Source organism: Monopterus albus, unplaced genomic scaffold, assembly GCF_001952655.1.
Source record: "Monopterus albus unplaced genomic scaffold, M_albus_1.0 scaffold104.1, whole genome shotgun sequence".
NCBI lineage: Eukaryota > Metazoa > Chordata > Actinopteri > Synbranchiformes > Synbranchidae > Monopterus > Monopterus albus.
In genome coordinates this window covers 499,597-509,665 of record NW_018127984.1, presented here as the reverse complement: position 1 = coordinate 509,665, position 10,069 = coordinate 499,597, and the positions used below count along the sequence as shown (strand labels likewise).

The following is a 10,069-nucleotide window of genomic DNA, read 5'->3' as shown; positions in this document are numbered from 1 at the left end:
TTTGGTGTTTGTTTGTGTCCCCCCCCCCCCCCCGACCCTGTTCAAGAATAAGCGGTATAGATAATGGATGGATGATTGATGTTTTCTTGATGAATGCATATGCGTGCTTTCAGAGTACGCAGAGGCCCTGACCAATCCCATTAAGCACATCAGTCAGCTGGACAAGAGAGAGAGACAGCTGGCTGTTCTTTTTGAGGACAATAGTGAGGTGAGGCTACAAAATTTGCAGCGAGGTCAGAACATGTGTATTTTTTTTTTATGTCTGTACCTTGTTTACTCAGTCTGGTTTAGAATTGGGAACTTTTTGTGTATATTGCTTTTGTCCAGCGTGCTCCCAACCATCCCAAAGAGGGAGACAACAAGAAAGAGAGCGACGTCATTCCGGGAGGTCGACTCCCCTCCACCTTCTACACCCTTCCCCCTTCATCTTTAGATGATGCCCCTGACATCATCAAGTTACCAGGTAGAGACTAAATACCTGTCATTTATCACATATTCCTATTTGTTAAATATCTATTGTAATCTATTTATTGTATTTAAACTGCATTGTTCAAGTCCCTGGCACTTTCATACAGTATTTTATACAATTTCATACAACACAGCAATAGTGTTTTGCTGTGTTGTGAAAACCAGGCATCTCCCAGTATGTCAGCTTTTCTTTTTTAGAAAACTGTTTCAATACAAGATTAACTTGTATGTTAAACTTGCATTAAGGCATGCACACTTTTGTTCATTGTCTTGGGCCCGATGATTCCCCCCCCCCGTTTGTGTCTGGTTCACTTTCCCATCATCCATTTCACACACACTGTCTGTCTGCTGCTTTTCTTTTTCTGTGTGTGTAGCACCGAGTCACAGGGAGGATCTCATAGCCACTGTTCTGACAGGTAAGGTCATCCCAGCACATCCATTTCCACAGAGAAATCTGTGAATTCATTTGTGTGTGACATAGGTCTTTTGATGGCAATTTTTTTAAGCTGGTTGAACAGCAGGATTTACACCGGTAAACTACAGTTGGCCATAATTCTCTGTCCCTCAGATGTCCAGGTCCACTCTGTAGAGGAGCTGAAGCAACAGAAGAACTATGTGAAGCTGCTAAATAAAAAAAGCAAAGACCTCAAAGAGCTGCGTAAGAAACACCTGAAGAAGGTACACACACAGGCAGAGGCCTCAACAAACACAAACACTGCCATTTAGATGCTTCTATATTTATTCTTTCACTCGACATGTTTGACTTTTTAGAAAATCCCTTCCTTTTGTTTATATGTTGCAAAATAAATATGTTTTGCTTTTGTGTGTGTGCAGGTGTGGAATCTGAGTAAGGATCAGAAGAATCGGACCAGTCAGCTTCAGTCTGACACCCAGAGGAGACGCAGTCAGATGGAGAAACATCTCAAACGTAGCATCAAGAAAAAGTAAGCACAGATGGATATTCATCTGTCTGTGCCCAGGGTTCCATTTTTTATAATCCATCCATAGATGACAGAGGGAGAGGATGTATCTTGCACTCATATTGGAGTTGCAGGTCACTGTACCTGTCCTCATTATTACTGTGTGTGTGTTCAGTGAGCCCCAGGAGCCGGTACAGCATGAGCTGAATGCTCTGGATCAGGAGCTTGAGAAGCAGACAGTGCAGCTGAGGGAATGGCAGATGCAGGAACTGCTGAAATTTCGACAAGAGCTTCACTCACTGGAGAGAGAGATGCAAAAAACACACCTGCAAGAGGTAATGATGCACACAAACACACTTATGAGAAGTGTCAATGCACACCTCATCTTATCTCACCCCAAACTTATGCATACTCAAGGTGAAGAACACTGGTCTCTTGTGAATTCTTAAATATACCCAGAGTTCATCAGTACCTGACCTCTAAGCAGCTTTGTGGCAGTTTGGTACATGTGCACAGGGATTTGCTGACAGGTCATCATCTGCTGTGGTGGCTTTTTTTTAGGCCTTCCAGAAGTTAAAGGAGACGGCCCATGAATGTCAAACAGCTCAGCTGAAAAAGCTCAAGGAGACATGTGAGAGGTAAGCATGGCCGTTTCACTTTGGAAAAGGTGGGACAGGAGAAACTTGGACCCAGAAGTCACAGCCAGTGACTTTCTGCTTTTGTAACCACAAGAAAGTTGGGACGTTGTGTAAATTGTCAATAAAAACTGAAATGGAATGATTTTGGAAATCTTTTAAAACCCATAGTTAAATTGAAAACTGTACAAAGACAACACATTAAATGTTGAAATAGAGAAATTTTGTTTACTTATTTTATGTTGCTGTAAAACTTGTATATATTGTTCAACATTAATGAGGCCTTCACTGACAGGACAGTTTTCCACTTTTTATATACGTTCTTTTCTTTGCATGGTAGCGTTCTAACTGGCATTTGTGAATGGAGCAATGAACCGTGTTCGCCAACAGTGGTTGTCAGAGGTGTTCCTGAGCCCATGCAGTGGTTTCTACTACAGAATCATGTCTGTCTTTAATGCAGTGTCTCCTAAGGGCCAAAAGATCACAACCATTCAGTAATAGCTTTCAGCTCTGTCCCTTGCTTACAGAGATTTCTCAGAATTGTCTAATTTTATTGTGTACTGTAGGTGATGAAAACCTGTTGCCAATTAACCACAGCGGTTGTGAAATGTTTCACCAGGTGGTTTTATTAGCATTACACAACTTTTCCAGTCTTTTGTTGTCCCTGTCCCAGTGGCATCAAATTCAGAATAAGCCTATCTAAACCAAAATGTATTAATTTGAACATTAGATATCTTTGTGCTGTTGCCAAACAAATATGGGGTAAAAGGAATTTTCATAACATTTCACTCAGTTATTTATAACTTACACGCTGTCCCAACTTTGTTGGAGCTGGGGTTGTAATTATTAAGTCGTATTTTTTGCCATCATGCCAGTTTTTTTTATTAATTTTATTGAGCTTTTGAACGTTTTCACACAATCTGACTGATTTCTGGAGGTTTTTCAGTAACATTCAAAAAGCTGTCAGATTTCACTCCAAAACATGATGCATGTCTTCCTTCCATAGTAAAGCTGGTCTGTAACTGTGTCTGCAGGGAGAAGAAAGAGCTCCAGAGAATCCTGGACAGGAAGCGACAAAACAGCATCACTGAAGCCAAGAGCCGTGAGAAAGAAAAGGCTGAAACGTAATAAACTTTGTGTTTCAGAACAGAAGTTGCATACTTGGGTGGTCAGACCTTATAGTGATAACAACCAGTTTGTCTTTGTCATTCCTTTTTCCCTTTCTTTTATCTGCTCTTTCTTTTCTGTCTCCCTGTAGGGAGCTGAATGAGATCAACAGGAAACATATTCAAGATTCTGTCACCTCAATCCGCAAGGCAAGTACCCACTCTAGCACGCACACACACTTATCACCAACAGATCTTTGTAGTTCTCTTTTGGCACTGTCATCAATTTTAATTCATTTTTCTCACACATTGTCTTCTTTTTGCCTCCTAATCCTCCATTGCCATCCTTCCTTTATTCACTGGTTTTACACCGTAACCCTCAATTCTCCCTCTTACATACTACTTTTCATCCCTTATCTCCCTTTGCTTCTTTTTCCACTTCCCCCACATGGTCCTTAAATCTCCCACCCATTCTTTATCTGCTTCCTAAATCTTCGTCTCTTCTCATCTTTCTTTCCTCACACCCAGTTGGAGGAGGCTCAGAGCAAGAGACAGGACAAGCTGCTGCTGCGGCAGCGGGAGGTGCTGCAGTACATAGAAGAGGAGCTACCACTGGTGAGCAAAATCACATTGATACACACACTGAATTGCTGTCTTTTAACCCGCTCAAGTGCAGAAGCAGTTCTGTTTGAAGAAGCAGCTAGTTTGCCATAATAACTAAATGGGACAGCTGTTGAATTCAGCTGTGATGGGGCAATAAAACCCAGCTTGTATATATTAAGATCACTAAGAGCAACCAAACACTGTTGGGAACATGTACACCTTTATGCTAAGCTAACTGGTTGCTGCTATGTCACCATACTGGAGAGTATGGACATAAGAGTGGTATCATCTTCTCACTGTCAGCAAAAAAAGCATTACGTACAAGGTATTTCCAGAAATATCAAACTGTTTATTAAACACTTGAACATTTGAATAGTTTCCTGGTGTTTCTTTTCCAGATGCAGTCTCAGCTAGAGAGGGATCTGGAAGAAGAGTACCAGCAACTAGCGGAAGAAATCTGCAACCACCTTCAGCTGAAGCTCCAGAACAAAGGGCTCCAAAAGGACGCCCTTTTCTCACCCTTTTCCAATCACCGCAGCCCCAGCCCAAGCTCGGGCTCAGGCCCGCCCTCCAACTGCTCCACACCCTCCTACCCGTCAACACCCAATCGAAGCACCTGGAATAGTAGCATGGACAATAGCACCGCCTCGCTGGCTGATTCCTCTTCACCATCCACCACTCCCGTCCTGTCAGAGCCGGAGATGTCGTTCAGTTAAAATAATTTTTTGTAAAAAGGAAAATACCTGCATTCAACTGGGGTTTATAATGGTCATAATGTGTAATAGTAATGATAGAGATTTACAAATTTTATTCCTTTTTTTATTACAGTTCTTGACTACAAAGCTATAATATTTTTATTTTGCAGTTTTTATTTTCTTGTCTAATTGTCTTGATTTTACTGTCATATCCTGTCTTTTTATGTTCACACAGTTTTGCTAAAGCTATCTGTTTGTAAGCTTTAAACTCGTTTTTACCTTTGAAAGCTTTACCTTGTGCAGATGGAGCAGCCCGGTGTGAAAACATCTGCCTTTGTTAAGAAAACTTAGCAACATACATACAGCTGGAGCAACCAGTCACCATGAGAGTAAGAAACACAAATTCTCACTACAGATTTTTGATATTTTATTTGTAGCAACATGTGACCAGTGACAATTCATATTTGCTTTCTTACCCATAAAGAGATGAAAACCTAAACAACACAGCCTGTGGAGATGTGTGAGTGCTACAAATGCATGTCAAAAACCACACATTTATTCCACTTTTGCAAGTAAAAATGAACAGCACTAGAGAAGTATTTACCAGAAAACATGTGGTCTGAATTTATACAAAAAGTTTTATTTGCAATGGCAGTAGTTGACCACAAAGGGGTGCTGTAGCCCAAACCTTCTTTTCAGTTGGTCGTGTGAGCTGCCCAGTCATCTAACCTGATTATCTCAGCATGCTGTACCCTGACACACACAGCCAAGGTTGATTAGGGTTAGCAGGCATCACTATGGCTAGAGACTGTGTGTGTGTGTGTGTGTGTGTGTGAGAGAGAGAGAGAGAGAGAGAGAGAGAGAGCGCAATGAGTTTCAGAGTAAATCAGAAAGGGTTTAAGTGATGTAACAGTCTCACTTTCTAAATGCATGTGTAAGACACAATCACATGCTTGACGCTGTGTTTTCTACTACAACATCTTTGAAAGATGTGTCCTCACACTGCAGCACACACACACACACACACACACACACATATATATATATATATACACACACACACAGACAGTATATTTTACAGCCTGTCAGTCTGTAAAATCCTCATCCCATCCAATCTACCCTCTGATTGAAAAACGGACTCACAAACACACACTTCAGTGACAAGGCTCAGTAATAGAACTTACTTAAAATAACTTGTGTGTGTGTATAGCCAGAAGTCAGTCTCTTGATGAGACATCAGCTTTTGGGGGCAGTAATACTTCCTACCAAATGGAAATAGTCTGCTCTATATGTATGTGTACATGTGACTGACATTAGTCAAACTGTAGGGAGCGAAACCTATTTATGCATAGAAATTGTGGAGACTCGGCCTTCTTTGTGGAGACCTAAAACACTGGATTTTAGGGTGATGGCTTGGGTTAGGGTGAGGTTAGTTTTATGTTAGGGTTTGGCTCGGGCAGATGGTGGTTATAGTTAAAGTTAGGGTAGGTCTTCAGGAAATGAATTTAAGTCAATGTAATGTCCCCGTGAGGAATGACAACAAACATATGTGCTGGTGCAGTTTGCCATTTTGGCAGACTGGAGAAAGACATCATGCGCAGCACTGTCGGAGTTTGCAGATGATGACTTTAAGCTTAACTGTAACATTTTAATGTCAAAATTCGCTCATCGTTTTAGTCCAAGCACCAAAAGCTTATGAGCATGCCTTTCCCCTGTGGTTGATACTATAGATTTTATTATTGCTTTAGTGTTAGAGATAGAGATTAGAAATCATGTCAGAGCTCGTGAAATGAACATTTACTGTAGGTCTGAAGAGGTCACAGTTTTCTGATGTTGTTGTATCATAAAAGCCTCAAACTTCCATCACTGTGGAAGTGATTTATGTACATTTGTTTTAGGTGAGTATGCCCTTTAAAACATCCCACACAGTTCCCTCAGTGTGTTAATGTTAAAGCTAAATACTAATGTGTGCATTTTGGTACTTTAGGTTAGGAATTAGTGTTTGTCTCTATCAAAGCTTTCTGTTAGGTTTTATTTATTTCACTCTGTTTTCCTTCATCCATAACTGCAGAGGTTTTTCTTTTACACCAAACTGTTCATGGTTGCTTTGTGTCTTTGTATATATATATATTATGTGTATGTGAATTTTACTACTGACCACAAGTGCTGCAGAGGGAGGCAGGTTGGGAGAGGATCAGTGAAGTCTGAGGGAAGAAACACACACCTCAAAGAAAGGATTGTCTTTAGGTGAGACTGAGCAAGTCCTGTCTTGCTGTCTCCTTCCAGGAGCACTGACTGCCTGTCTGTCTGATTAACCCCCACCTTAATGCACACCCCTTGTAAACGATCATCTGTTTAAATAGTTTTATTTAAGTTTTCATTGATGGAAGTAGGTGAAAGATTCAGAGTGTAAATGGGTTTCTATGTACCAAGTCCCCATTATAAAATCAGTTTTTAATGTGAATTTTAATGGGGGCTTCTGAAATCATCATACAGCTGTGTATAGCAAAGTATTTAAGATTTGGCACTGTGAGGAGAAGCAGCTTGAAGCCAGTCATTTGGGGCAGAAACAACAACATACACTCACTGGGGTGAGCACTTTCTTAAAAATGAAAACACTGAGCTGTCTAGTTCTGATAATTTTACAGTCAAAGGCTGCCAGCCTGTTAATCTCTGGCTTCCCTGCACTCTGTGTGCCACGCTGCGTACAGTATTCAAGTGTTTCTGCTCTTCTCTATCATTTTGGACACTAATGTAAACAGTCAGAATTTACAGTGGACTCAGAGATGAAACGGCATCAGATCATTTCGAATCAAAAGGTTTGTTTGCCAGACTGTCTGTCTGCTTTTAGGGTCAAGGTGTCCAAGCCATTCCAACTCCTGTGGCAAGTATTCAAAGTAATGTATTCTGTATTTGTACATTATTACTAGGTACTCAAGACATATTAGATCTTATTGTCTGCTGTCTTTTCATGTTTAAACACACTTTTGCTGCTCTGTTATTGTTGCTTGTAAAAACCTTGTATTCCCCTGACATGGACCTGAATACAACCACAGCGGGTTTTTATTTTTTGTGTAAAATGTATCAAATTGGTTCTTTAAGAGTTTCAATGGCTGTTAGCACAAGAGTCAGTGGGCACATTTTGAATGTACAATGGAGAATTTAGTAGAGTTGGTTGAGACCAGGATGAAGCTAAAAGTAGGGGAGATATTGGGTTAAAACATAACTCCAAATGTTGAATGTGCAAATAAGCAGTTGTTTGCGAACATATACAATAGTAGCATTGCTGGGCATAAAACATCAGTGCTTCTTTCTTTGGGGAACGCTACTTATCTGTCATCATCTAGCATTTCCTATGATACAAAATGCTAAGTACCAGTTACGTTAATCAGGAGTCTCTGCAAAAGCCCCTTTAAAACATAATTCCAAGGCACAATTTATCAACTTTCACGTGCAAGTTTCCTTCAGTAACCATTCAGACTTTGGTAGGTGCTGCCTTGGCACACAGAGATGAGAGAGGAGCACAGTTAATATGCTAATGCTGTTAGCTAGTTTCCTTCCCACCACAATGGAGCCTGGGGGTTGTTTCTTGTCATGCCATGAGCTTTAAACTCTGTTATTTCTGTCCTGGTTATGTTGAAAACACTCATTTAAACAGACACACACTATACCATACACTGACTCAAACTCAGCAGCGTACCATTAGCCACCATGCTGACATGGTGACTTTACTCTTAGTAGACATTTGGTGTGGTTCCTCAGGTCCACCCTGAGGCCCCTGGCTGTTGTCTTCTCTCCCTCTTTTTATGTTCCCAACTGTCCCATTTCCTTGTCTCCAGTTTCACCCAGTAATGAGACCATCTTTTTCATCTTGGACTAGTTAATTAAAAGCAGCAACTGTGTGTTTGTGCACTTCAGATAGCGACGGCAGCATGTGATAAATATTAGACAAGATATGTAGTGAGACACCATATATGTAGTGTATGTGATTGTCGGATATAAGGGAATACTATACAGTGATCCAGATGTAATATTTGATTGTTGATTTATAATTAATATAAAGTATATGACTGGACATTCAGTAATAAACTTCCAACTTCCTCTTACATAGCTAACTGGTTGTTTTCTGTTTCTTTTTTTTTAATTTCTAGGTTTAATTGTTATGGCCTTGGTTGTATGTGTTATGGGTATTTTTCCAGGGTTTAAGGCTTTTTGAGTACTTACTGCCCATTCATTCTTTTGTAATGAAAAGTGTCTTTAATACTTTTTATGTATCGAGGTAACAGAATTTGACAGAGGCACAGCTTTACCAGTATTGGCAAAGAGTAGAGACTAAACCATGACAAACGCCAGGCTCAAGCTGCAAAGCATCCTGCTTGCTGAAGTACTATTGAGCAAGAGACTAGATGTGTCTGTGTTGTTTTAACTTAGCTAGTAGTATTTTTAGTGTGTGTGCAATGCTGTGCAAATTAATTTTGTGAAAGAAGTGAGCAGACAGGCCTGAGGCCAGGAGTGAACGTTGCAGCCCCCAAGAAAGTTGAATTTTTCATAATTTAGTTAGTGGTTATAGTTTCTGCAAACTTTATTTCAAAGAGCAGTTGTTTCACAAACGTTTCTCTGAAAACCATTGCCAGCATAAATTCAGTGATCTAAATTGTAATTAAGCTTTGTCTTTGTTTCTCTATAGCACCAGATTAAGTAGAAGGTAAATAAAGTGTCAAAATTCCAATGGAGAAACTATTTATTTTTGTTGACCTTAAACTTATCAGCCAAGAAAAACCTACTCTGTGTTTCTAATTTGCTGCCAAAACCTCTACATCATCAGAAAGAAATATGGAAGTTAAAATAGTAGCAGCGGCTGTACTGACTCTATGATAAAAACAAGTTCATGATGAAATATTATTTAGCAGAGCAAAAGCTAAATCACAAATTGACTAAATGCATTGTGCATACTGCATATCCTGCACTAGAAATACTGTGTTCATACTTGATGAATGTACAGTATATTGCATGGACTCAGTTACAGGATTTCTATCTGCTCCAGTGCGACCAGCAGCGACTCACTGAAAGACAGGCTTGTAGAGGTATTAAAAGATGCATTTATTTAGTATAAACTTCACAATATGATGTATTTGGTGATTAGATCCTGTTATCATCATTCTACAGGACTTGTAATGCCACAAGAAGGAGTTGGTCCTTGATGCTAGAGACTAAAACAATGAAGGATAAGTAGCTGAAGCTCCTGATGGATGTGATCTGGAACAGGAATCCCGATGAACCAACTAGATAAGAGGTGGGTTGTGCCACTCTGACAGTGGGTGAGAAAGGAACAGGTTTTGATAGCAACAAGAAGAATGGCTCAGAGGTTAGCAAAATCTGCCTTCAGCTTGAGGTGACAAGGACAAATGTAAATAAATAGAGTTTTCCTGTCTGGCCATCTTTACTGCTTTTCTGCAGCTGAGCCTGACATCTGTAGAAAGCAACAATCAGAGGCCTGGTGGGGTTTGAGGATTATACATGCCAGTCATTACTCTCATTTAAATTGCCTGTCTTAACCCAAAATGACACACGTACAGTGTATTCCAAGCCTTTACCCCTTAGTGTGAGTCAGTTTATGTGTGAAGCACTGCTCTGTTGTGAGT

General features: G+C 40.2%; 1 protein-coding gene across 1 annotated transcript in view; it reads left to right on the top strand.

Moving 5' to 3' along the window:
* plcb3 (phospholipase C, beta 3 (phosphatidylinositol-specific)) overlaps nt 1-8,522 on the top strand; it is a 43,777-nt gene extending 35,255 nt beyond the window's left edge. The window contains exons 24-34 of the mRNA XM_020610142.1: nt 84-208; nt 328-463; nt 843-884; nt 1,037-1,146; nt 1,303-1,412; nt 1,564-1,723; nt 1,950-2,026; nt 3,058-3,147; nt 3,282-3,339; nt 3,658-3,744; nt 4,131-8,522. Of these exons, the coding sequence (XP_020465798.1) occupies nt 84-208; nt 328-463; nt 843-884; nt 1,037-1,146; nt 1,303-1,412; nt 1,564-1,723; nt 1,950-2,026; nt 3,058-3,147; nt 3,282-3,339; nt 3,658-3,744; nt 4,131-4,448 (1,313 nt within the window). The 3' untranslated portion in view covers nt 4,449-8,522. The remainder of the gene's footprint in view (nt 1-83; nt 209-327; nt 464-842; nt 885-1,036; nt 1,147-1,302; nt 1,413-1,563; nt 1,724-1,949; nt 2,027-3,057; nt 3,148-3,281; nt 3,340-3,657; nt 3,745-4,130) is intronic.
* Nucleotides 8,523-10,069: the final 1,547 nt, after the last annotated feature.